General features: G+C 37.1%; 1 protein-coding gene across 1 annotated transcript; it reads left to right on the top strand.

The window, feature by feature from the left end:
- Window positions 1-890: 890 nt before the first annotated feature.
- On the top strand, window positions 891-26,896 carry LOC116296114 (uncharacterized). The gene is made up of 14 exons (XM_031704071.2): window positions 891-1,326; window positions 3,791-3,913; window positions 8,720-8,836; window positions 12,561-12,602; window positions 13,573-13,599; window positions 15,964-16,000; window positions 17,406-17,517; window positions 17,674-17,900; window positions 20,022-20,069; window positions 20,936-21,159; window positions 21,639-21,710; window positions 22,258-22,323; window positions 22,723-22,915; window positions 23,573-26,896. The coding sequence occupies exons 1-14, from the start codon at window positions 1,078-1,080 to the stop codon at window positions 24,598-24,600; spliced, it is 2,565 nt and encodes an 854-aa protein (XP_031559931.2). The 5' UTR covers window positions 891-1,077; the 3' UTR covers window positions 24,601-26,896.
- The last annotated feature ends 715 nt before the right edge of the window (window positions 26,897-27,611 follow it).

Below are 27,611 nucleotides of genomic sequence, written 5' to 3' on the forward strand. Positions count from 1 at the left end.
CTCTCTCTCTCTTTGTTCGTCTTTCTATATATTTATATATACTAGCATTGATAGGTCCAATCTGTAAGGTTCGTATCAGCAAAGTGCTTGAGTTTAGCTTGGTCGGGTTTTCCGTGTCTTATCTCAAAACATTAAGCATTAGTATAAATACATATATCAGCTTGCTATAAATGTATATCAAATAGTACGATCTATTGGAAAAAACATTAAATATGCCATACGGCTATTCGAAGGGCAATAATCAAACAAATATAGCCTTTAGCTATATCAAGAAAACGTTGTTTGATAACTGCACTCAGACATTTATAATGAAATTAGGACAGCGTTTTGCTTCTTCAATCCTCTCGCCTCGCATGTAGTTGACTCTTTCAAGTTGTTTTTCTTTTTTCAATTATCAATCCCGCCAAAAATTCCGAAAAATTTCTAAAGATAAAACTATTATAAATGGACCATTTTTGAATCTCAATGGAGTTAATTTTGAGAATGAGTAGTGAAGATTTTCATCAGTGTTAGTTTTGAGTCAATGTTTGGGTAGCCCAAAGCATCCTAATTTCTAAGAAAATCCGTATCACGCATTTCTGGGGAAACTTTTATCTTCTTGATTCTATAGCGGATGTTTTAAAAGCTGGTATCTCGAAACAGTGACAACGCTGATTGCTTTAGATCTGTCCCCAAATACAGCTGAAATACTTCGTTAATTAATTGAGCGCGCGCGGCTTATATGGTTTGAGCTTGCGAGCGGTCCTCGAACAAAACACATATTTCCACCTCTCCTTTGCTCAAGTCTTTTTAAAATCCTAAGTGTAGCGTATTAAAGGGGATTTCAGATATTTTCAAGACCCTAATTCTCCTTAATTTTTTCCCCAGTGATGTTGGACCCTTGTTATAAGCCCCAGTAGAGCGGTCTGAAAAACAAAAGGGGCGGGTTCGCCTGTCAATCAAGCTTGTAATACTCCGCTGATATTGGCAACAGAGGCTCAAAAACTTGACTCGCGCATTTATGTCCCATAGTCGTGTAAGAAAAGTTTGATCATTAAAGCTACTGATAATCTAGGGACGCTAGAATGACTTGAAACGATGAAAATGAAAGATGATGAGGCTAAGAGAGCGGCTACGAGCGACGAAGATAGAATGACCAAACAGAATGGAGAAGTTATGCCAGTATGTAACATGGAGGATCAGACTTCACTTTCACACGCGGCAGTCAACTCGAATGGCAAAAGCCGCTCAAAACCATCTCGAAAACGCCACAGTACAAGCTCACCCGAAGAAGATATAATTGATGGTTTTGCTATTTCATCTTTCTCGTCGCTGGAGGCTTTGGAGGTAAGGCGAAATGTTATTCTTTGCGGCGTTCTTTTATTGAACTGTTAACAGTAATAGCCCGTTCAACTGCATGGACTCCTCGCGTAAACATTGCCAAATAACTCAACCATTCCGTTATTTTTGCTCCCTAGTTTTTCTACATATGGTAAAGAAAGCTTGTACATAGTAAACCTACTGTTGTCTTTCTCAAAATTCTGTGTATTTAGCTATTTCTTTGGCCTTATTGTGTACTAAAGGCGGCTAGAAGTGAGCCCTGTACAATGTTTACTTTTGTTAAATAATTTCTATCAAAGTTCGACATGAAGAGCTCTCATCACGACACTGGTTAAAGCATAGCTCTATCCTCTACAATGAATATTCACCAACCTAAAGGTTTCAGAATGGTGAATTATATTCAAAGGAGTCTTTATTGTGTTCGGTTTGCCAATATTTCAAGTATGTAGCGGGGTTGATAGATGGTCGGGCATATTGAATGGAAATTATCTTCGAGATGATCACCTTAGTCTCCTTACATTAACTCTTGTTCGTATGTTTTTATTTTTTGGTCGTTCCCAAGACTGATAGCACAGCTTCATGGCTAAACATTCGTGGTATCGACCACAACTGAGCCATAAAATTGGTGCTAAGCACTGTGATAGCGTTTATTCTTGACCACTGTCCAATCTCGTAGCAGGACAATTAGGGATCAAAAATGTGCTACGACGACTCGCTCGAGAGTTGGTCTTTCTATTTCCTTCCGTACATAGTAAACTTCAACCTCAAGTCCTTTGAAGCAGGAATCTATCAAAAAAGCCACCTTTAAAAATATTCAATGTTTTTGTTTTGACCTCATTTTAAAGGACTTTTACGAATTATTCCTAAACAAGCAAACAGTGTTTGTCGACTCAAAGGCTTATTTACGCCAGGACATGAAAAGTTCATTTTCTCTCTCCAAAATTTGACGGCGAATACTTCGAGCTCTCATCATCAACTACCACCATTTGAAAGCTGTTTCTGGTAGTTTTGATGAGTTCTACATCCTATTCTTAAATGTGTTTTATTTTAAAATAAGAATCTATAAATTTGAAGATAAAATTTGGAGGTGATTGGATTAAGCGATGGGTTCTTAAGCCGAGATCAACTCGCAAAAAGTCACATATATGAATTATACTAGTCCTTCAACCTTTTAGCTATTCCTTCAAGATACATTATTTCTTCAAGCCATTACAATATCAAGCCCATTTTATTCTTAAGACTTTCTTCTTAATTTTAGGATCTTCTACAACTCCCCATTGATGGAGTATTATTTTTACAAGCCCCTAGAGATTTTATGTATAGTATTGGTGTTACTTTATTTGAATCTAGTCCAAATTTGTTGGAATCTTTATTAAATTTCTCTGCCGAAAAAAAGAACCCATTCCAAAGTTAACATATCTAAGCAGGACAAAGTTAGTGATAATGTTACAATCTTAGATTTTTTAATTTTTTTATATATTTTTTTATTATCCCATTATTTAACTAGTCAGAATAACAGTCAAACTGCTTGATTGTCTTTTGGTCTTCATGAGGAAATCCATTCTTGACTGCCGAAATCATGCTTTAGCCAAGTTGCTTTAGCAGAATTAAAGCTGAATTTTTTTCCAGAACTATACTGTGTCCAGTGCAGTTTTCCCATTACCTTTTTTACCAGATCGAGCTCTTTGGTTTCTGTGGCAATATCTTACCATAGGAAGAATCTAGGAAAGCCGTTGGCAAACATCATACAATCTTTAGTGATCCATTGTCTGATTCACTAGATTTTCAAGATGTCCTTTATCCTTCTTCAATTGAAGGATGGATACTCCTATAGATTATTATCAGTATGGCTGTGATGTCATCTCTACAAACCTGATTATCTTGTACTTTATACCATCAGACTATAATGCAGAATTCATAGAATACAAGCCATTACCAAAACTTGCGCTTACTTAAACAAAAAGTGCATAATTTATTGATGTACTTGAAAAAGTTCTCTTGTAAAATTAACTAGTTCTTTGATCACTATGGAATTTTGATTATTGACATTTAAAGACCCTATTGGCAAAGCAAGACCCCATTTCTTGATTGATTTTTTTTGATTGTTTTCTTAACAATACATTCATATAATATTGATAGAAACTACAAGTTACAAGCAAAGAGTATACATTTACTTAATTGTCCTCCATAGAGCTGCAAAAATCAACTTTTAAATTCCCATTGGAATGACAGTGGATGAATAGCTACTCTGTAGAAATGCCACTGTTAAATCCCTTTTATTTTTTATTTTATTTTATTTATTTCAAATTTGTTTAACATAATAGCTCCAAAGTTCAAGAATTTTCTGCATTATATTGCACAAACTAAGTTATTATTCCAATGAGGAGTGTTGCAAATCTGCTACTTTAATTACTTTTATTATCAGACCAACTTTTCGACTAAGTCTTGGTTTATTAAATTTATTTTTCAGTCCAGAGCTCCGAATAAAACTGGCATCCTAAATGAAATAAAACCACAAAGTAAAATCTCCAAATGCAGCCAAGAAAATGGGATCAGCAATAAGAAGAGAAGGGCTGAGAAAAGGCGGCAAAGGGTAAGTATTAAGTAGAGTATGTAGTTCCAGGGACCACCGAGCATAGTTTCGAGTGTAGGGCCTAATCTGATGGGGTTGGTAGAGTGTCTTCACCCCCCTGAAAATTTTGAAATGGAGGTACTCCATAATGGGATTTACAGTACCATGGTCTTAAGATGCAATAATTGCAACAAATTCATTGAATTAAAGTCATGTCAAAGTTAAGGCAACTCATAACAGACAATAAATTTTTGGCTAAAAATGTGGGGATGGAGGGGGGGGGGGGCTAATTCACCCCAAGCCCCACCCATGCTGTGGTCCCTGAGTTCATACACTGTAATATTGTTATGATCAATATAGATACTAACTCCCATAAGAGCTAATACTGGGAACCTAACTGTGTTGAACAGCTGCAAGTAATCACCGAAGATCCTATAAAACCTTCTTATTAGACAATAAAAGAATCTCTCTAAATTAGGGCTGTTACCTTTGAAAACATCTTGACAATAAGATTATTTAAATAGCTTAATATGAACTAGAACTAAAATTGGTAGTGCAATCTAATTTCTTTTGATCAATACTAGTGGCTTTATTGATTTTATAAATAATTGTTCAACCAAAAACGATTATTTTCTTTTTTTAAAGAACAACTTCATGAACAAAAATAATTATGAGATATCATTGTTTTGTGTGTGTGTATGCATGTATGCACAACCCTAGTTTGTTATCTCCTTTTTCATGATTGACACATGATAGGCTAAAAGGTCGTTCAGTTATTCATTCTCATCATCATTGTTTACCTTCTTCAGAGAGTTTAATTTTAAAGTTGTCAGAGCTAAGTTATTTCATTTGTCTTTACTTGACAGTACAGGATATTATTTACATTTTGTCACACATCATATGGTCTCCAAATGAGAAATATCACCCACAGACAGGTGCAACTCTTTCTGTAACACTTCCTTTTTAACATCCATTGTTCTTCCTAAGTACTTGAAAACAGTTTTGATCCTAATTTTTTTTACAACTCTAATTCTTTGATGAGGTAGTTTTTCTATATTTGTTTCTATGACCCTACATTGACACTGTTGTGTCTACCCACTTCTAAACCTCTTATATTACTGTCCTTTTTTACCTTTTATTCTTATCATCCTACACATATTTGAGAGAAAAATATATTTGACATAAAAAAGAATAGACTTCCTTCACTTGATTTTAGTTTCCAAAACTTCTAAAAATACATGTAATCTGAATTTATTGAAAAGTTGTCAATATTTTCTTTGTATTCAGTGTCCATAATTTCATGTTGTACAAGTATCATTGAAAGTTGATTTTGTAGATAAATGGATCTATTGAAAAATTCAGTTAGCAAAAACAAATAAATAAAATCTCGATTATCTAAAATAAACAAAAACAAGCCTAATGAAAAACGATATCATTAAGATATCATTAACTACTTTACAATTAGAGCTTATTTTTGCTTGCTTGATTAACAGATTTCTGATGTCTTTCAATTATTTTTCATTTAATATATAATATATAAAAGATTTCAAAAATACTTCAGAGTTATTTTCTGAATTAAATTTTGTATTCTTAGTTCTAATTGACGGGTTGCAAGCATTCCCAAGAGAGGCAAAAGACAAAAACATTACAGCCATTGTGGTGCCGTTAACAATAGATGCTAATGAGAAATCTTTCGTTAAATGGCACCAACATGGCCGTGATGACATAACGTGCAATCAAAGAATGCTGCATGAGATTGTTAATGATGTTTGTTCCATTTTGATAATTAAAATAACTGCATGTTTTACATATTGGTTGTAATTTTAAGCTTATCGTAACTTGCATTGTTTATTTATTAAATGGCGTCAAAGTGGCTGACAACCACAAGTCAACCTGTAGGCCGTCAATCATATACTGTACCAGACATAATATTTACAGGTATATACCTATAAATTTATTTAACCTTACATTGTAGACATTTAAAAAAATTATAAATATAATGAAATCATCTAAATATGTATTTAGTATAACTAGTTATAAATTATACATTCGGTGTGTATAATGAAACAGAGAGAATAAGAGGAAAATATCAAATGCCCTTAGCAGGAATCGATTCCCCTAAGGGCATTTGATTTTTTTCTCCTATTCTCTCTAATATGTATTTAGTAGAATGAAATTTCATATAATATATACTATAATCTTTATAAATTTTAATGGCATAATTTTAGAAGCATATCAGTAATGCACAAACATTGTGTAAATAAAATGAATATCAATATATTGGGTGCATTCTGGGCAATTTTCAACTCAAATTTTGGTAAACTATGATCATAGTGTACAGTGTGAACATTAATATTAGATATTCAACTGACTTGTGGTTGAAAACTGCTGTCTTCCAAAAATTTGGAAATATGCCAATTAGTTTAGATATGGATATATATTGATATATTTGAGTTTTGCAGATTTTTTGCAAACCATTGTAAGTTTAATAGATTTATATATATTGTATATATCAATGATGGATTGTTTCATGAAGTATTGCTTGCATTGTGAATATGGTGATATTATTAGCTGTACATCAACAAGTACACCCTAATATGTGTAAAGCTCATATCTGTCTTATCCTTTATCAGTTCAAGTGTTATATAGGGATTAAATCCTCATTCTTAATGGACTTAAAGCCTCCATACAAATCTTATTTTCCTATTCCTATGATCCAAAATAACTTCACCCTAAATACATATACTTAGTCAATTCTGTACTCAGAATCTATAGACCCATGCATGTTTGATTGATATGTTTAATTGGTCTCTCAGGAAATGATCTTATTCTTTCTTTCTGTACAGAAAAACTATTGACACTGAAACTTGATACCTATGTCAGTTCTAGTTATGATAACCACATTTATAGCACAGTTTTGATGATGGAGATTAACCTTTGCACAGTCAAAACATGCTCCTAAAGGGTACTGTTTCACATTGAACTTACCATATAATCTAATAAAGGGAAAAAACATAAATAATATAACAATATAGTTACATATGGAGTTTCATCCTCATACTGAGGGTTAAATTAACATTGGACAGTTTACCAGATGATAATCTATTTTTCGTAAGACTAATGAGATTTTTCATGCTATATGATTACTAAGTTTTAATGAATAAATTTGTATGAGAGAGCTTTAAATCTCCCTAATGCTTTTGACAAAATTCTTAACCTAGTATAAGAAAGCAAGGGTAGTTTTTTTTAGATCTTATTTACATTTTTTATGCTGTTTAATATAGATAGCATCTGCTCCCAATACCTAACTGTTTTGCAGCTGCTGTAATACTTTAATTATATATCATGAAATCTTATCTCAAGAGTAATTTGTTCAAATGTTACTATAGCAAGACCAAGACGTTATTTTGAACTATATGATAATGTTTCCAATATATCTTACGTATGGTCCTTCTTTGTGGTGTTTTGAAGTGTCGTTAGCCTCAGGAAAAGTATATATTAGTTAGTGTGATGGCAGAGGAGGGAACATACTCATCTGATATTAGATTCTGACCACCTGCATTCCCATATCGTAAACATTTTTTGAAAATCTGGCTCACAGACAAACTCATCACACAAAACGAGACCTTATTAAGTTTTTATAGTTTATAATTATAGTATAAGTATTAAGGAGGCTTCCTGAGCTAAGAAGTCATCTGCTACTGTGTCTAAGATATGTCATTTAAAGCTAATATAAGAAGGTGTGGCATAAGACTTTGATTGATCCTTAATGTTGTTAATTGTCGAAATCCTTCCTCTGTGAATTGAATGATCATTTTTTCCTGACGCATGCTATTATCTGGATGCCAGATAATGGGAGTGTAGGTCAAGGAATTTGTTATTCAGTTGAACTTGTAGTGAGGTTGGTACCCAATATTACAGCCATTTAATTTGTAGATCAGAGGAAACTAGATCACAACTCCATGGTGAAGGATAGAAATATTATGCCCCTTTCTTCTACCCTACCTGCTAACATACACTATTCTATCAAGGTCAGATTTTGCAAGTATTAACTATAATACACTAGTTTCACGTTAAAACTTAATACCAATGAGTGTAACCTAGTGGCAGACTATGAGTTGTGTTTGAGATAATACTTTTACGCACTAAAAAACTGGGAGAACTGACTATATGTTGGAGGCTAAACATATCCCACCATTCTGTGTTCAATGCATATTGCTTTTTTTAAAGAGCACAGACTCACTTGTATGGGTTTTGCCTTTTTTTATAAGTAAACTATTTACAGATACTTACTATTAAGAGTCTGTGGGATTTCAAAACATTGATATCATTTAACTTACAGATTCTTTACATTATCGTTGACTTTTGCAAATGATTTGCTCAAAACAAGGCCTAAATCTTTACAACCACTGAAACACAGCAGTATTTACAGTACCTACATAATGAGAAAAGGGACAATTGGTATCTTTTACACCAAAATCAAAATTATGTATCCATGCATAACTCAACTAAAGCGATCAATTTAAAGGATACTGCTTGACTCGAAGAATCTAACCAAAATATTCAATAGAACTTCTTTCTTGCTGTGTACTCATTTCATTTTACAACTCTATAATTTAAGGAGCATAAGTCAAAGTCACTCTAGTCTCTAAGGGAAATTTTTGAATTCTGATGATAAAATAGTAGACAAAAAAATGTAAATATTTGTATAAAATTAATGCTATCTGGGAAATAAAATATAAAAAAACTTGAACCTTTAAAAAACCTGGATGACAAATTAAGTTTAACTAAAAATTGAAAGTTTTCTATTTGATATTATATTTTCAGATGCAAGACCCCAAACTCAAAGACTCTGATTCTGAAGAGGAAAATGAGGAACCTCAAAAATCAGAGGGGTCTCGCAGCTCAGCTCACAAGGAGAAGAAATCAGCACATACTAGTGGGGTAGGTCATGTAACATACATTTTAATCACATGGGTCATCTCTCATTGACTCAGGAAAAATCCCATTACATTAATCTAACTATTAGTGGAATTCTTCAAAACCTTGCTTTGAGAGGAAGACATGGAGGGGGGGGGGGGGGGGGGTAGGTGTTAAAAACCACAAACACATGGGAAAAATGGAAAACAAAGAGATGTTATCTGAAAAACTGCTTGAAAATTGTTAGTATGCAAACCTAGAAATCTCTGCCTCACTCTCTACTTCGGTTATACCAAGATGAGAAGGTTTCATTTTACCTAAAGCTGCTGTTGAGTACAAAGGGATCACTGAAGTTGTTTCGGGCTTAAATAAAATTCAGTTTTGTTTAAAGCAATCTTAGATTGTTAAATAGTGCAGGGCATTTTAAATTTGTTTGAAGGCAGGGGTTGATCTAAAGGTTTTTTAGAGGCTACACTCAGTTAGAACTTGATGGCTAGACATTCCAAATAAAAGAAAGGAATTACTATTCTTTCATAAATTTGTTTATTTCTTTCTTTTTATCCCTTTGTTTTCTTAGTTTGCTCTTTTAATCTTAAAATCCTGTTTATAAAGTTTAAATCTGAATGGTAGGCTTTCTAGAACACAGAAGAAAAGAATAGCCCTTTCGTTCATCCATCCATCCATCTATTCATTCATCCATCCCATCCATCCCATCCCATCCCATCCATCCATCCATCATTCAGTTCATCACTTATTTACTCATTCATTTTTGACTCCCATTTTGCCCCTCATACTACAACATCCCACAATCACAAATCTAAATACTGCTAAACATGCACACCTATATTTTATGACAATGGATTTATTTTGCATAAAGGATTAGGCCTCAGGGTTGAGATAAGACTAACTGCATTATATGATTCCTTCATTTCTCTTATCCAATTTCTTATCATCAATATTAATGATAATCTTTGCTCTTGGGACCTTCTTGATCAAGTTTGATGTTAAGTCTATACTTACCATTCATTGGAACCTCAGTGATTGCACTTATTGTATGACAGAAATTAATGTACCAGCCTTTAACTAGAGTATTCTGTAGTTGAGCTATGGCATTAATGTCTTAGGTTACAGGAAAGAATTAAGGAATCATATTGCTCTTCTATCTCAATCTGTTTCATTAGCCTCAGGGAATTTGTCTCTCTATCAAACAGAATAGCTACTCTAGGTTTATGTTACTGTTGTTGTTGTTGCTGTTGCTTTTCTAATGTTGTTGCTGTTATTGTTATTATTGTTGTTGTTGTTGTTGCTACCCTTGTCGTTAATGTTGATGCTGTTATTGTAGTTTTTGCTGTGTTAAAATTATGCCAATGTTGTTTTCACTGCTGTTTCTGCTTTTTTGATGTTGCTATCGTACGTTATTGTTAAATTGTTTTATTGTTGTTGTTGCCATTGCTGCTTCTTAATAGTTGTCATTATTTGATATTCAAGTTAAGGCAATTATACTAATATCAAAAAAAACATTGCATGCCTGAATTAAAATTCATGTTTCAAATTCCAATTTTTAAATGGTTTTGAGGTCAATGAATTTGTATCATCGACTCCCATTGCTCACAGGTCACCAGTATTTCTATCCTAATAAGTTCTATCTTTGTTTTTATCCATGTTAGTAATGTTAGTAGTGTAAGTAATGTATAGTACCCTTGAGTACTTAATAAAATACTTCAAGTATTCCATCAATCATGTCCAAGCACCTCACCCGTGCAGAATCTCAGGGAGTGGTGATCATATTTCTCTTGAACCAGCTAAAGTAGAACCACTTGAAACCCCAAGTGTGAGGCTTGGCAGCCATTAGAGCCTTCAAGCCTCTTCTAGTTTGAATGACTTATCCCACTTACAGTACATGAGCAATTCTGTAGGGTGAAAGCACTTATATAAAGAGTTAAGTGATGTCCTTTTGTTCGAATGTCAGTCTTTTAAGTGCCTAATGCATGGCAGTTCAGGAAATATTGGCTGTAAATTAATGAGACTTGACGCCTTTGACTTGCTTTTCATTTCATTTACCAAATCAGATAGTTTTATTTCACCCATTTTGGTGTGGTTTCTGGAATCTTATGATCTTGCATTAAATTATGAAGTTTTAGAAAAACTTTCAATACCAAGTTGTTGTTATTTTAGAAATTGTAAGTTAGAAACCTAGGTTTGTGTGATATGTTCAAGTAAGGTCATCTACATTTACATCTGATCTGTTCGTTAATAATTATTCTTTTCTCTCTTTTCTTTTCTCTTTTTGTTCTGTTTTTGTGTGTTTTCTTGTTTATATTTTTGTAAATAAATAATTGAAGAACTCTGTAACAATTTTTTACTGTTACATTGAAATCTAAAGCATACAAGCATATTTTCATTTATTCAACCATCAAAATAAATTTTCTTCCTCAAGAAAAAATGTTTAATTGTTCATCTCATCAAAAAAGATTAATTTTGCTCTTTGAAATATTTTGAACAATATATTTTTCTTGCTTCATATATATTTAATTCTGTTTCAATATGAATCTCTTGTAATTTTAAATAAACTACCTAACCCTGGCTTAATTCTTTTAAAGAGACATTTACTATCTGTACAATGCCTCTTAGAAAATAAGCCAGAGTCAACTAATGTAAAATTATCATGCATCAAAAGCTTTCATATTTTCAACAAATCTCTTCTAATTCTCAGAAATACTGAAATTCTACAAAAAATATTTTTATCTTTCACTTCTGTTCTATTTTATACTGAAATTCTTTTCACTTTTTCTTGTTTCCCCTGAAAATTGAACCTTTAGTTCTGATGCTAATGGTAGAACGTGATAAAAACCATACTTTTCTTGATCCATTGTGAGGAATATATTTTGTATTTTGCCTCAAGCCAAATAAACCGATCCTGACTTTGCTTAAGTGACCACCAAACAATGATTTAGTTTTCCTAATGGAATATAGAATGTCCAACAAACAAACTCAAATTCAAAAGGTTTTCTAGTAGTTATCATTTCTTTTCTTAGAGTGGATTTCAAAACCCCATGAAACAAAGTGTAATAACTAAGGTGTAATAAATTGTAACACACCAAAAACACAAAAGAAAATCAAAAGAAAATGCGGACAATAAAGTGTATTAAGTGTTATACGCTAAAGTGTATTTCACGGGTTTTTGAAAACCGCTCTATTGTACCTTCAGAATGCATTGATTCTGAGGTAGACATTTACAATTTTCAGCAATCGGTGTTTGTTCCATGCTGTATATCAATAAACACATCTTAGCCTGTTTCATGTAGCAAAAGTAACTAGAAAAGTAGATCAATGAATGCGGGATCAGTGCATTAAAGGACTAGGACTTCCGAAAGTGACCCGTAGCTGTGTAAACACACCTATGTCTTGGCTAACACAGCTTGATAATGATAATAATACAAGCTTGATTTGTCCTCATTGAAGAAATACCTATAAGTGATCATTTAAAGCTGGTACCATTTCCTGTGTTAGAACAAAAACTATTGATAACTGCCCTTGATATGTAATGAAAATGAATCGTAAATCAGGAAGGGAGGTACTCAGGATTAGCCTTACATTTGACCTTACGTTTCAAGCTTTGGAAACCCTGTCAGAAATCTGTGATTTTTTCTCTCTCTGGAATTATTCTGACTTAATGGGGTCATTAGATGGTACCCTGTCATAGATCCGTGTAGAACCTTTCTAACATCAATTTTTTCTCTCTCTTTAGAATAATTCTGATTCAGGGGGGTCAGTAGATGGTGGATACCTGGTAAGAATAAATTTTTATTTTTCCTAAAGAATATTTACATCAAGTATATTTCTGCTAATAAACAGACTATTTTGGAATTAGTCAAGTAGCGCTGTGTTGCTTGAACCCACACCCGTATATACAGGGTTACCCTCATTTCAGTGTGCAAATATTCACAAATACCAACAGCAAAGTGAAGAGTGCACAACTTCAACAATACAAAAACTTTGAAATTCCATGGACCTTCACTGGAATGCATGAATATTCAAAATAATTTTGCATACAAAATCGAGGCTAACCCAAACAACAGAGAATTTGTAACTGGAGTATTATTTAATTAAGTGATAGGAGAGTATAGGTTATATTTAGGCTGGGGGGTTAACATCCTTTCAAAAGATGACAGTATATTAGTCTTCTGTCTTTATATATAAGTTTTTATCATCTTTGGTGTGATGTTTTCCCATTTCAGACCACATGTCATTCTCTTGAAAATAAGATTCTTAGTTGGAGTTTTATCCATATTCATGTGTCTTCTCGTGTGCAATGGTTAAACAAAGAAATGATACTCTAGGGAATGACATATGGTCTGAAATGGGGGTGGGGATATTCCCAAATTAAAAAGGTCTGAAATATCATGAGGTTTCATGTCCTCTCTTTAATCCCTTTGCCCTGAGATGTTAGAACAAATCATGTCATGGTAATCAAACCTGGATTGACAGCAGGACCTAAAATAATGGCTAGTTATTTGACAATGTCTGACTAGAATTGGAACTTGTCTGGTCAAATCTTGGTCTTGCTGGTCATTTGACCAGTAACCTTGAGCCAGAAACTAATTTGGCTGGTCATCACGATCTTGAGTACAATTCAGAATTTGCCTAAAGGCTCATCCAATTTTGAAAACATTCAAAACATCACTCATACCTATAAATCCCAAATTGTACGCAAGATCGTGGGATTTCCTATACAAAATGTATTGTTTGTTTGTTTGCAGTGTGATGGGGAAAGTGAAGATGAGAGGGTAAGTCTTACCAATATTACACCTCAGCATGTAAATAAACTATATATATTTATATATCATATCCTCTGCTCAATTAACTACGATATATAGAGGCTTTGCAGCATCATATGATGGCAGCCATGACAGGAGGCAGGAACAATTGAATCTGGTCTAATCTGATTTACATGAGAAAGAATTCAGTTTTCCAGGGGGAAAAGACCCAATTGTTATTCCACCTGTCATGGCTGCCATCATGTGATAGTGCAAAGCCTCTATACCTATTTCTAAAAAGGTTGCCCAAACCAAAGGCAATAAGAGATAGGAGATAGGACATCGTAGGCAGGACACATTGCCTCACTAATCAAAACTTGCCATAGCTATTGCACCTTAATGTGTTTTGTTACCTTATTGATATTGTATATATATAGCACATATAACACTCATAAATAACGCTGGTGGATAGTGGGCCTTAATGGCCAATGCTAGTCCTCATCTCTACATTTCCATGAAGGTAGGGTGACTTTGCTGCAAGGGGAAAATCTTTTTTTCTAGTGAACATCAAAAAAAGAAGAGTCAACCTTAGTAGTGTATCACCCTACCTCTATGTAAACGAAGCCTTGATAGAGTTCCGACATGCAAATGAAGAAGGTTTTCATTATTCCATTCCATAACTCCTCACAAAGTATGTTTGACTTTTGATAGAAAGCCTCTTACTGAAGATGTTCATGAAATATGTCCTATAAAATCAGCCCCACAATGCACTGCGTTTCCAACTCGACCCAGTCTTTTCCTCAACCTCAGAATACCTAATGAATCCAAGATGTTGAGTTTATGCAGTTTAGTCGTAAAGTGAGCACTCTCGCACACTAGGATAGATCGCCGGATCGCCGACCAAAACACGAGGAGACAAAGAAACCCCACTTTTCTTATCATAATGATTTCCTAGCTGCTATAGCGATTAACTTCCCAGTCATTAAGATAAAAAGATAAAAACAAGATCAAACAATGATTATTCTTTTCATTCTCTGTCACGACATTTAATTCGTGTTCCAAGTTGCCTCGAAAACGAAATCCTCACCGTCTGAAATTCCGTCTGGCATCAGAAGCGCGGATCAATAACTTTTGTCGTATTTGATGGCGACGTGCTGGTTCGATCGGATCCACACTCTTATTTATTTCCAGAACATGATCTCACTTGTACATTCCCTCTTAAAAACGGGTCTTCCAAGTAACATCCTTTGAACCACTTGGAACTCTAAAGTGGATCTCAAACAGGCGATAAAACTTTTGTTAGATCCCAAATCACCTTGTCTAGTATTTCACCTGGTTTTATCCATCGTCCACTTGTCTTGCCATTCACTCGTATTGTTTTACCACTTGGAGAAAACACCTTTGACGCGTCGCAGATCATCTTTGAAGGCAACACAAGAGGGTCCATTTGGCTTGAGTACCCTTCCACTTCACCGACACTCCATGCTATTAACTTTGTACATAGGATGAAGCACTTTTGAAGGCAACACTCGAAGCTGTTCAAAGAAATTTATAGTTCTTATCGATGAAGAAATAGCTCGCTATAAAAGATAAAGCGCACGGATTGAAGCTTTTTGTTTGGCTCTTCATTAGTGATTACTATCTGTGTTCATGTGAATTGGTCTCAAAATGGCGTGAGATTATAACAAAGTGTAGGATCCCACACGTCAGCGATGAATAGATCAGATTTAGTATGACTCATTGTTAGAAAACAAATTTACGATGGTTTCGCGTGGTATGTGGGATAGCTAGAAACAACGGTTTTGGTCATCGCATCGTCGTCATAATAGCTGAACACTTTCATTCGAGTTCTCGCTCTGCTCTCGTGAATCCATCTTGTGGACTTTATGACGTACGCGTGGTCTTTAAGACGTCACATCACGCAAAACCATGGTAAAATTATTATCTCAAAACCCGCTCTTGCTAATGGAATTTTTTAGCTAACAAGCTTTTAAGGGATGGTTGTTTCAGGCGCTGTGTGGGGAAGGGGTAAATATGCACCCCTACTCTCTGGTTGGCTTGATATATTTTCAGCTTGTGTTACTTACTATTCAGCATGATTGACGACATGTCAGAACAGTGATCAAACTTATCTTAGCACTTAAGTTTCGAAAGTCAAGGGTTATCCATAAAGAAAATTATATACGAGTTGCGGTAGAGCAGTTTTCGTATGACTGTGAAAAAATCGCCAAGATTCTTACACTTTCAGATCAATCACATTGCGCAAGAAAAAAATCGCCAATCAAAATTCAAAAAAAATCGCGGTTACGGCAAGGCACGCTTACCCGGCAGTCATACGAAAACTGATGTATGTCTTGTGTTACTCATGACTTGGTTGATGTTTCATGTTCACAGGAAAGTGGAGAACCCCCAGCGAAAGTAACTCCACGAGGTGAGTAAAAAGATTGATAAGTTAGTCCTTAGGGGGAGGAGAGGGGCGTACCTAATGGGAGGGGGCACGGATGTGTTTGGTATTTGGAGAGTGGGGTTCTACAGTGTAACCTTAGAGCATTCAGTAATAAGAGTGTAATGATTTTCGGGGGGGGAATGGGGTTGAAAATTTGTATACACGCTCACATAGGGGGGGGGGGGTGATTTAAGAAAATGAAGGTCGGTATTGTAGCGGTAGTTTTCTTGCCACTCCATAACTTGTTAAATAGTTATTTGTCAGGTCGCTTCCTTGGTTTGAGGGTTTTTGCTGCAGCCGGTTCTCTAGTTTTCCTCCAGACTTTGGTCATCCCAGAGGTTGTCTTAGGGTTGGATGAAAAAGACTGACGGATTTTCCCGAGTACACACCGAATCGAATTATGGCGACCAATTTGAATAACTACTGTTTTGCCCTGACTAGCGACTGACTAGCCTCTCATACATGCGAAAACGCTTTTATGTTTCCACGTGAACACGAGGCTAGTCAGTCGTTGGTCAGTGCAGAACAATAGTTATTCAAATTGGTCGCCATATTTCGATTCAGTGTGTAAACCTGAACCAAGGCGGCGTTTTTCAAAAGTCCCATAAAGGCTTCATGACATTGCTGAGTTTCCCCAAGGGCTCTAAGGATTAACCTTAATGTGTGGACTATCCAAACAGTCATTAAGCTATATTGATAGGAGATTACAGTGTTCAAATCAACAACTGACATCGATTAAGCTGAATAAACATCAAGGAACAGCTCAACAGAATAGACTCTCACTACGCATTGTTCTGTCGGACGTGTGCTGGGAAGGGACCCAAATCAAACAACCATAACAGTCTTACACAAATAAAAAAAGATCTGCACGCATATACACGACTCTCTGCGGAACCTCAAAGGTTTTTTCTTCCTTTCTTTGTTGTGAATTCTTTGTAGACGGGTCACGTTGCTAGACATTGTCGTCATGTTAGGAAGCTATTTCTGGCTGCTTGTCGCGCAATTTGTTGCAGAATTGTCGCAGTCGTTGTCGAAGTGGACGCGAGGTTCAACAATAAAACATTCATTTGTGACGACGCTTTCACGGGTCCAATTGCTCTTTATAATTGCAAAAAGAAATTCCAACGAAAGATCTGATACACACACTCTCCGTCTGTAAAAGGAAATTCTCAACGACTTCTATTATTATGAACGAGCCGGATTGCATTAAAAAATTCCTTTTTGTGTTGGCTTGGGCCTGTAGGTCGCGTAGCGCCTTTGGGTCTCCCGGATTGTCACGCAAACAATTTGGAAATGAGCATGGGGGGGGGGTGGGATTGTGATGGCAATACGTATGCAGGGGAGGGGGTGAGGATAACTGACTGATGCCAAACGTTTTTTTATTCCACAGCCTCAACGGTGTTCAACGTCAGAGATATTCTAAATGCTAACGACGCTACTCCAAACCACTTGGAAAAAGACGGAGAACGACCTCCCGTATCGAAGCCTTCGGATTGGCCAAGGTAAGATATTTTACTTAACTCTTTTATAATGGTACTAACTGTTCGACCGATCCACCTCTCGATAAACCAAAAAAAAAATTCGGCTTGGACGTTTTCTACTCTCGTAGATTCTGTCAGTTAATTCCATCATTTCTACATTTTATCTTCTGTCCTCAGCTCTGCGGCTGCAGGAATCCAGAAACCAAGCTCTCAAGTCTCTACGTCTAGTATACCAAGCTTAAACCGATCATTGACCTCGACGTCAACAATCAGTTCCCATTCGATGTCATCTTCATTTGGTCATTCCCACCCATCCTCGTTATTCCCTCATTTCCCGCCATTGCATTCACCGTCTGGTCCTATGCCGTACCAGCATGGTCCTGGTGAACCTTCCTTTTATTCAAGTAAGTCAACAAACCTATTGTATACAGTCAATTCCAAAAATGTTGTCGTCGACCGGCTCAAGCCTACGCGACTGGACCAAAAGGAATATGGGTAAAAATCACTGAAGCGGTTGAATATTGCTGGTTTTCACATGACGTCATCAAAACATCAAAATCTAAACTATAGATCGTATAAAGGAATTTCTCAAGTATGTTTTAGAAATCAGTGTTATAAGTCACAAGAAAAAATCTCGAGTCATTTCGATGTTTGGTTCCCGAGTTATGAAGGTTGAGTTTGTGTCACGCAATACCGTCACGTCTATCTAAATAGCGATGAAAATATTAAAATAATTTACTCTAGTTGAAAGATTTTCCCTTAGACACGTTGTAAAGATCTATATAAAGTATATTTCATTGAAATATAGCCAAACATATGAAATATTCCATCATTTTAAGCCTTTGGAATTTCGTCCGCCATGATGGTGTACCAACTTGGAACACCAAGATGGCCGCTCCATACATTTTAACCAAAAATTGTGTCATGTTTACTTGCCTATAGTTCCGCAACGAAATGCTTTACAGCCTTAAAATTTGGCCAGTATATGTAGTTTGGACCGCTTTGCAAGAATATAAAACTTCTATTTCATTATGATGCGAATTTACGCTTTTGAAATTCATGATGACGTAGGTGAAAACCAAGAATTCGTTCTGAATATGATTATTCCCGCTAGTAATAAGATAATAATGGCGAGAAACGATCCATCAAATGCATGTCTTTGGGTTTAGGGAAAGAAAAACAAAGAAGTTATGATTCAGCTCACAATTTTGAAAATATGAAGGCATTAAAAAAAATCTCCTTCAACACTTCGTGCTCGCCTACGAAGGTTCGTGCTGTAAACCAGGCATAACTAGTCAGATAAAATTATGGAGTCAACTCGGCTTCAATGATTGCTACCCAGAGTTCCTTTCGGTCCAGTCGCGTAGGCTTGAGTTGGTCGACGACAACATTTTTTGAATTGACTGTACCTGGATGTAAATCCTTACACACCGCCTTGTTTGTTCACATGAGAATCTTATTTTAAAATTTTATTTAAAAATAAATTTGCGAATTGCGTCGTACATTTTTGCTTGAATTCCAAACTTGAACGTCTCTGTAAGGACTCGGCTCAATAGACATGGCCAAGGAATATAAATAAAATGGTGAGCATACGTGCTCTTCCCAGGACACAGACACAAAAAATACATGCGATCCTTGCGTCATCTGATGACGTCAGGCGATGACAAAGAGGGAAGTCCCGGATACGTAACTATATCAGCGGGGTTCTCTGAGTTGTCGAGTTTACGGTGCAGTTCTGCGAAAGCCTAGTGAATTATTTTTGATGGGCCCTTTTTTCTAACCCTCGTCTAACAAAAGGATTTGACTGTGGATTTTTGTATTTGGTTTTTACTTTCGTAAGCTTTGACAATAACTGAATTCAGCAGTCAGTCTGTCGCGGAGCTGACCTGTTTTGGCTCGGCAGGATAGTGAAACAGTCTCTTTGTGGTATATTAATTTTTTCAATTCCTGGGGTGAAGGTGACGTCATAGATGCCATTTTTGGTTGACCTTCACATGATATAACTTTATTATTTATACAAGATTTACTTTTGTTGTCTTTTATCATATCAACCAACGTTGCGGCCACGTGTTTTGTTTCTTTATTCTCGTGGGAAGATGCACGCCACCAATAGGAAGAATAGCAATTTAAATCCTTCGTTTGCACGACTTCATAGCCGCCATCTTGGTTAAATTTAACAAAATAAATGTCAATGAATAGTCCCCTTCACAGTTCCCTGCGCCATCTTGAAAGGTAGCCGTGCCTTTGCATCGAAGCAAGACGAACGGTGAGCTTGCAATGATAGAGACATGTGAATAATTGTCCAAGGTGTTAAAAAAAGGTCTCCATCATTGCAACCTCACCGTTCGTCTCGCTTCGATGCAAAGGCATGGCTACCTTTCAAGATGGCGCAGGGAACTGTGAAGGGGACTATTCTTCTGCTATATTAAGCAACATGGCCGCCGTATGTTTTGTTAATTCACTCCCTTAAAAATGATTGAAAACCAGCAATACGGACTAATATTGTCTTCATTTATTCCTTACAGGGCAATGGAGAGGAAAAGAAGGCCTTAACTCGTACGCGATTGGTTCAGGTAACTCACGTGATCACACTACTAAATGTCGTTACTGAAAGACAAAACTCCAGTTTCGAGTTCTCATTGCTCAGACTTAGTCTCGGTTGTGTGTTATAATATTCAGCTATTCAACCAAAACCCGTGGCATTTTAATGAACTCGTATTGTTCCGTAGTACGTACATTCCTTACTATACAATGGACCTTAACAAAAGAAAAGCACATATTGGTGCACAATCGAGGCTAAGACTTAAGCAAAACAATAGCCAAGGAGGGATGTTCAGGGAGGGATGTAGCGCACATAGTTTTATCCAGGGAGGGGTGCACCCCTTAGAATCAAAGGGAAAAAACATTATTTTGTATTGGTTAAATCTTTGAAGTAGTGACACAAAGTCCACTGCCAGGGATAATGAATTTGAAGCTAAATAACACCCTGCAGTACAAGAACCCCTAACCAAGAATACAATAAAGCTTGCTACACCAAGACCCATAATAGACCCCTTGCAGCACTTCAGCTTAATTTGAAGGGCAAAACAATAGGTTCCCAATTCACAAGATATTGAAATGCTTTTGTTTTGTCCTCCAAATTGAGGTCCTTTGACGTCACATGCAAGGGGCCAATTGTGCGTAAAACTTCGACACGCTATTAAGTCTTAGTTCGTGAGAGACGCGACCACCATGAATTTTAGTCACCCCAACCATGTGTAGGGTTTACCATTCGTAGATATAATCACAAAGGCAGCACCTTCTTCTCAGTTGTTTTAAGACCCTAAATATTGGGCCAACCGCACAACAGACCAGTACCTTTTTACACACTCTTTAGCCAAGGATTCTCAGGATCCCCAGAACTTGAGTTCTCCATCTAATGTTTAACTCTTTCTCATAGGTCAAGATATTTTGAGACAAGAACTGAACTCCAGATTCCTACAAAGCCACACAGACCGAGGACACTACAATCTTCACTATGAGAACCATCAACACCAACACCTACACAACCATCAACACCAGCATCAACATCAGCATCAACACCAACATCAACACTTCCATTCTCCACCTGCCTTACCCGTTGTGCCAGCCAGCCCGTTATTTGTTCCTGGAAATTCTGCTATGGTCAGTTAATGAGGGTTATTATTGTACATTTTACTCACTATCCCGCTTCTGGTTGGCCGGGAGTATTAATTAGCCAATTAATGATATCGTGTTACTTTAACAAGATAAATGTATTATCGGCACGTCTGTTTTTCGCATGCGCAGATGACGATCTTGCAGGCAGTCAAAAGTAATAATACTCAAGGGAATGACACGTGGTCTGAACTGGGAAAACAGTGATTAGGTCTAGAGGTGTACCAATATTCTTGCCATAAAATAACTACGATATAAAGCACTCGCTGATTGGCTAAAGAGCGAGCGTCTTTATAAAAACAGGCCTCTTCTGAGTTTGATAAACATGATGCATTGTGGTCTAGCTTGGGTACAAACAACACCTAATACTGAGGCATGACGACTAAGGATGCTGTTTGCTACCCAAGCTAGAACACAGTGCACCATGATCGCCTTAATATTGACAGCTTTTTCATATTTTGTTTTAGTCTCATGTAGGAGTACCTCCCCAGTCACCTCACACTCCTTCTGCGGCCGTCCCACCACCTCTCATTCACAGGGTAATATATTATACATATATCATAAATTATATCTGTTTTGTTTGACGTGTTTTATTTGTTGTTTGAGTGATTTATTGATTTGTTGTTTGAGTGTTTTATTGATTTGTTGTTTGGGTGTTTTATTTATTTGTTGTTTGTTACAAATGCCTCAAAGGGATCATCACCTTAACTAGTTAGCCCTGCGCCCAACCCCCAAACCTTGGACCTGTGCGGCATGGGTGGCCCTAACAGGAGTACAAGACCCCTGTCAACATAACTCTAGGAGGCAAAGGGACAACAAACACTACTGCCCCACTACGATATGATGTGTGTCCCTTCGACCCCTAGAGCTATGTCGGCTGGAGTCTTGTACTCCTGGTAGGGCCACCAATACCGAACAGGTCGAAGGCTAGAGACCAGACAAAGATTGATCCCCAAGCTGATCCTCCAGGTTGGAGGTTGGGCGAAGGGCTAACAACCCTACCCCGTAAAAAAAGCAGTGTTACAGAAAACGTTAAGGCAGTATGCGACGAATGATGATGACGATGATGATGATTTTTTGTTACAGAAACCTGGTAAATGGTGCTCGTCACATATCCAAATCGCCTGGCAGATTTATTATCATCAACAAAAGGTAATTTTTTAATGATATCCAAAACCTCTCAGATTCACAGTCGTTCTTAGTAATACAGGTTTCCATGGACGTAATTGGACATTCCATACGTGCCATTGAATAATTTGTATTTTCCAACGATTTCATGGAAACGCCACCCACCAAAACTTCGTCACGACGACTATGCTGTTGGTTTTTTTGAGGACAGGACGTCAAAAGTTTCGAATACCAAAGACTATGTTAAAGTTTTTCATTACTAGTTCAATCCCTTCTGTCGTTGTTACATGCTAATCATAGCATCTATAATCATTGATCCGTTAAAATTTTTATTGTAAATGTTATCTTATACATCAATCATAATGATAAAACGTGCAAACGAATATCTTATATTGCTAAGATTAAAGTACTCTTTTGGTCCAGGTTCAAGCTGAGATGCACAACGACCCTCACATCAAACCAGAACAAATCCCAGTCAGCCGAGCCGCCAACGCTCTCTCCCTACACTCACGACAAGGGGTACATGAAGTAGGATACCGGTCCCCTCGTGTCCATGGACAGGGTACAGCCAGTCCAATAGCTATGCCACACCCAACAGAATCTTCTAGACAAAGAGGTTTGTATATTAATGTCGTTACAACAATTGCCAAGAACAACATGCCGGTGAAAATCACAGTAGTCCTCGCAGTGATGTCACCGTAACACGGTAGAATATGCCCCAGGCCCCGGACACTTTTTGGAAGTTAGAGACGAATTTGGAAGACGAAAAAGAAATTTAAATTGCTGAATTCCTAAACAATTGCACCATGATAATCAGAAACTCAAGTAACAAGCCTAAAACAGTCGTTATCAGATTGCAACGACAGCCGAATGCCAATGTACCTAATCCTCTTGGGCGTAATGTTTTGCCCATTTCAGACCATGTGTCATTCTCTCGAGAATAATATTCTTTGTTTGAGTTGTACCCAATTCATATGTCTTCTCATGCACAACCGTTAGACAAAGAAATGATACTCTAGGGAATGACACGTGGTCTGAAATGGGAAAACAGTTGATTAGGTCAATACTGCTCTCAATAACATCCGCTGGTAAAAGTATACATGCGATATTAAGGGATGGACCATTAGAGCATTGAAGAGGGGTGGGCTGCAGAAATTTATGTTGCACGATATTCTTGCGTACATGACATACCATTTGCTTCAATCAGAATTTCCGGTTAAATGTTAAGCACCCCAGACTGCATAGTGATATACTTCTTAAACATCTTTTTTAGCTGGTTTTCTGAGTTTTGCTCCTGTAACTCCTACCCCGACTAACTCCGACGTGTCACCGGTTTCTCCCTACGGTGGACCCACCCTGGGCCTTAGTGACCTTCGAAGTCGCCCAAATGGTGTTTTGGGTCTGAATGGAAGCAACTATCGTAGTTCAGCTGGCAGTGGTTTTAGCTCTACCATGTCAAGCTCGATGGGTTCTGGTCTTGGGAATTCGTACGGTGGACTGGGAGGGATTGGGCGTGAATGGAATCATCACCATGGAAACCATTCTCCCTGGCATAATCAAGAATCTTTTGAACGAAATAGAGAGAAAGAACGTGAACGAGAGAGAGAAAGAGAAAGAGAAAAAGTACGAGACAGAGACAAGAGTAGAGAACGCATCGAGGGCGACAAGTTTCCAAATAAAGAAAGAGACCGAGAGTCTAGCTCTTCTCGCGTAGATATCGACAATGAAACAACAAAGCCAAAAGACACAGAAAAACCAACTGACGAGCTTCGTTCTCCACGAGCCCAACGTCCTTCCAGTTTTAATATCGCCAGCTTAACAGGTGAGGGTAGAGGAGAATCATCCTCTACCGACTCACGACACCCTTCCGACAGAACACCCCTCCCTGGTCGAAGAGAGGAGGTTAAAATAAACCCTACCGACGAACGAGACGTCATCGTATTAAATGACAAACGAGCGTTGTCGCCGAATGGTCATCATGGGGCGCACTCGGCTCCATATATAGACAAAAGACTGTACGAATATGAACGACCTTTGGATCCATTTGATCTTGGTAGATATGGTCGTGGTCCCATGAGAATAGGCTCTATACCCAACTATTCCCTTGCACAACCACCTCTGTTTGGTCCAATGGGTCCGTACCTTCATGGTTCTGCTATGTCAGCAGTCACACATCCTTATTACATGTCGCACGTTACAACGCGAGGGATGCTGGGTGCCCACTTTGGGCCTTCGGGACCTAGAAGTAGAAGTCCCTTGGATGGGCCCGACATCCTACAAGCTGAAAATAGACCTATATAGATGGTATTCGATAAAACCTGTACAGAATCAAAATGCTGGAGAAAGATTACTCCGTGTATCATAAAGAATATAGAATTGAAGTAGGTTTTTTCCCCCACAGCCGTTATACTCTGCCGGCACGCATGCATTGACTACACTACCACAAAGTTGAAGTCATTTCTTCAAATTCCAGGGTGAAAAAGTAAAAATATTTCTGAGTAATTTTCACCACTCGTCGGATTCCTACTACAAGAATTTGATTTTCCCGCCAAAATTGGAGGCAATTGTTATTGGTTGACGTCTTGTCAATAACCTGTGCACTTGAAAGGCTTTCTATCTTGGTACATTATTGTCATAGAAACGTACATTCGTATCGTTCATTGTACTGGAGATTACTAATTCTTTGTCGTGAAATGGCCTGCAAAATTCACCAAGACATCCGGCTCTTAATTCATTATTATTATTATTATCGTTTCCTTACCAATCTTCTTCATCGTCCTAAATATATGAATATATTCCATGTATGCGTATTTCTTGAATCAACAGACTGTTGTGTTTAGTGCAAGAAAAAAAAAACTATGAAAAAAATATAGATTATTACAGCAACCTCACACTTCAGAATCCTCACCTTGTTCAAAAATCTTCACGTATATTTTTTAGCATTAGATTTGAGGAGCATGGAAAGTCCTCTTAGAGTCTTGCAATTGACTCTTCATGATCATGCCAAGTAGGCTTTGTTATATAGAGGGCACTTTCGCTCCAGTCTCCAACGAAACCTTTAACCGCGGGGCACTGAAGCGAGAGGCACTGCAGCCCTCGGCAATATGTTGTAACATGGAAAGGCGTGTAACTTGCATATGCAATGCAACATTGTTGCGTTGCAAGGCAAAGGTTACTCGCGCCACCCCACATGCGGAACAAACTCATTTCTTGCGAAAAACACGGCTAACTTCTGCCTAAAATGATCTTAATTTATTGTTACGAAACAATCCCTGCTTTTTCTCAAAATAGAATCTGAGCTAAAAAGAAGCCATATAATAGAAAATACAGACCTTACTTATATAATGGCCCCATCAAATCTGCCTCGGATCCCGACCCTAGACGTCTAGACTAAACTTCACTAAATACAGCTGCTTCAAAAAGTGTTGGTGAAGCTTTTTATGCATACCAAGCCCGAAATGTATCGATGTATTGAAATTTATAGTGTTGATGTATTTGATATTGCATTCACATCGCCCATATTTTGCATGTGACTTCAAAGCAGCTCAGTTTGGAGGGGAATAACAAAAGAATTTCAATCTCCTGAGAATTGGGAACCTTTTGTTATGGTTTGAGCTGCATTCCGACGTGCTGCAAGGGATCTATTGCTGGTTTTCAATCATTCCCAAAAGAATGAAATAACCAAAAAAAAAACGGCGGCCATGTTGGATGACATAACGAGATTAATGACGAATCTTTTGTTAAAATCCTCCAAGATGGCAGCTGTGAAAATCAATTGCTTGGTATGCAACATATAAAAAACCTTAACCAATCTATCCTTGAAACATCTGTATTCTAGATAAACTGCAGAAAGGCGTTAATCTGAATATAGCAATTTATCTGGATAATGCTTTCAGTTCATAAAGTGCATACCATACTCATATCCGAGAAAAAGTTAACTAACAACATTGTACTAATTTGTGCAAAGTTTTGTAGGTCTACTGAACTTAATAATTTGTCCAGATTTGCGCAATTTCTTACAAAGGTTTTTCACGGACATATGGTATGTTTTCTAATAACCTTACAAAAGTGCATACCATATATCAGTGAAAAACATAAGAAATTTCACAAATTAGTAAGTAGAAAGTAGACCTACAAAACTTTGCACTAATTTGTACAAGTTTGTTAGGTGACCACAGTAAATCCGTGAAACACTAATTACTAAATAGTACAAAATAGTGCTAGCTAAACAATAGAAAACAATGGAATTTGCATGAAATTGTGCTATTTAGTATTACTAAAGTTTCACGGATTTACTGTGGTCACTCTAGTAAACGTTTTCACAGATATATGCACTGTACTAAAAACAAAGTTATCGTCTGTCATCCTAGTGCCCAGTACCTCTCTCTCTAGCCAGGCCTGTGAAAGGAAGGTAGAGCACTGGGGCGAGGTTGGTTATCATTTCCATTAAAAAGGTCCATTTTGATAATTTAAATATGTAGAAAAAAGATGAATATTTGTAAGTATACATTCTGAATCAATTAGAGTTCCACTAGGAACGGAAAGTGAAATAATTCCTACATTTAATGAATTACAACAATAAATTATTGGTGTTGAACCTAAATCTCAGTTATCAATTTTCTGCTCCCAAAACAATATCTGACCTACATGACTTCATTCGTATGCATTCCATGGTGCATTGCGCAATATTTGAGTAGAGTTCGTTAGGTCTCCCTTGACTCAAAGAGTTTTTCTTCAGGTTTACTTATTTTCCTTCTTGCGCAAAACCTAAGAAGTTAACTAATACCTGACCTAGATCTAGTTTTCGGGTTCGAAAGAAGTTATTTCAGGTTTCGATCCATGAGTTTGCCATGCCCTGACTTAGATCAGCCCAGAGGTTGTTTCAGGGTTCGATCTGTAAAATAGCTGTGCCCTGACAGATTAGCCCAGAGGTTGTTTCGGGGTTCGATCTGTGAGTTATCCAGGGGGGGCAAGGAGAAAAAAAACGATGCTTTTTTATTGTTTTCCGATGTGTTGACGGAAGAAACTCAATTAGCTCCTCCCCCTAAAATATTGGCTGGATCCGCCCTCGTTTACCGTGCCCTGACTTTGATCTGCCCAGAGGTTGTTTCAGGGTTCGATCTGTGAGTTAACCGTGCCCTGACTTAGAGCAGCCCAGAGGTTGTTTCAGAGTTGGATCTGTGAGTTAGCCATGCCCTGACTTAGATCAGCCTAGAAGTTGTTTCGGGGTTCGATCTGTGAGTTATCCGTGCCCTGACTTTAATCAGCCCAGAGGTCGATTCAGGGTTCGACAAAATTTGAAGGTTTTTAAA

The sequence above is a fragment of the Actinia tenebrosa genome, unplaced genomic scaffold, assembly GCF_029948245.1.
Source record: "Actinia tenebrosa isolate PJP-AT-01 unplaced genomic scaffold, QUT_ActTen_1.0 PGA_scaffold1__47_contigs__length_23844297, whole genome shotgun sequence".
Classification (NCBI taxonomy): Eukaryota; Metazoa; Cnidaria; class Anthozoa; order Actiniaria; family Actiniidae; genus Actinia; species Actinia tenebrosa.

Coding starts and splice junctions, on each gene's coding strand:
- LOC116296114 (XM_031704071.2), top strand. CDS start 1,078: ATGAAAATGAAAGATGATGAGGCTAAGAGAGCGGCTACGAGCGACGAA. Junction 17,518..17,673: donor AAGCCTTCGGATTGGCCAAG/GTAAGATATTTT, acceptor TTCTGTCCTCAG/CTCTGCGGCTGCAGGAATCC. Junction 17,901..20,021: donor TGAACCTTCCTTTTATTCAA/GTAAGTCAACAA, acceptor TATTCCTTACAG/GGCAATGGAGAGGAAAAGAA.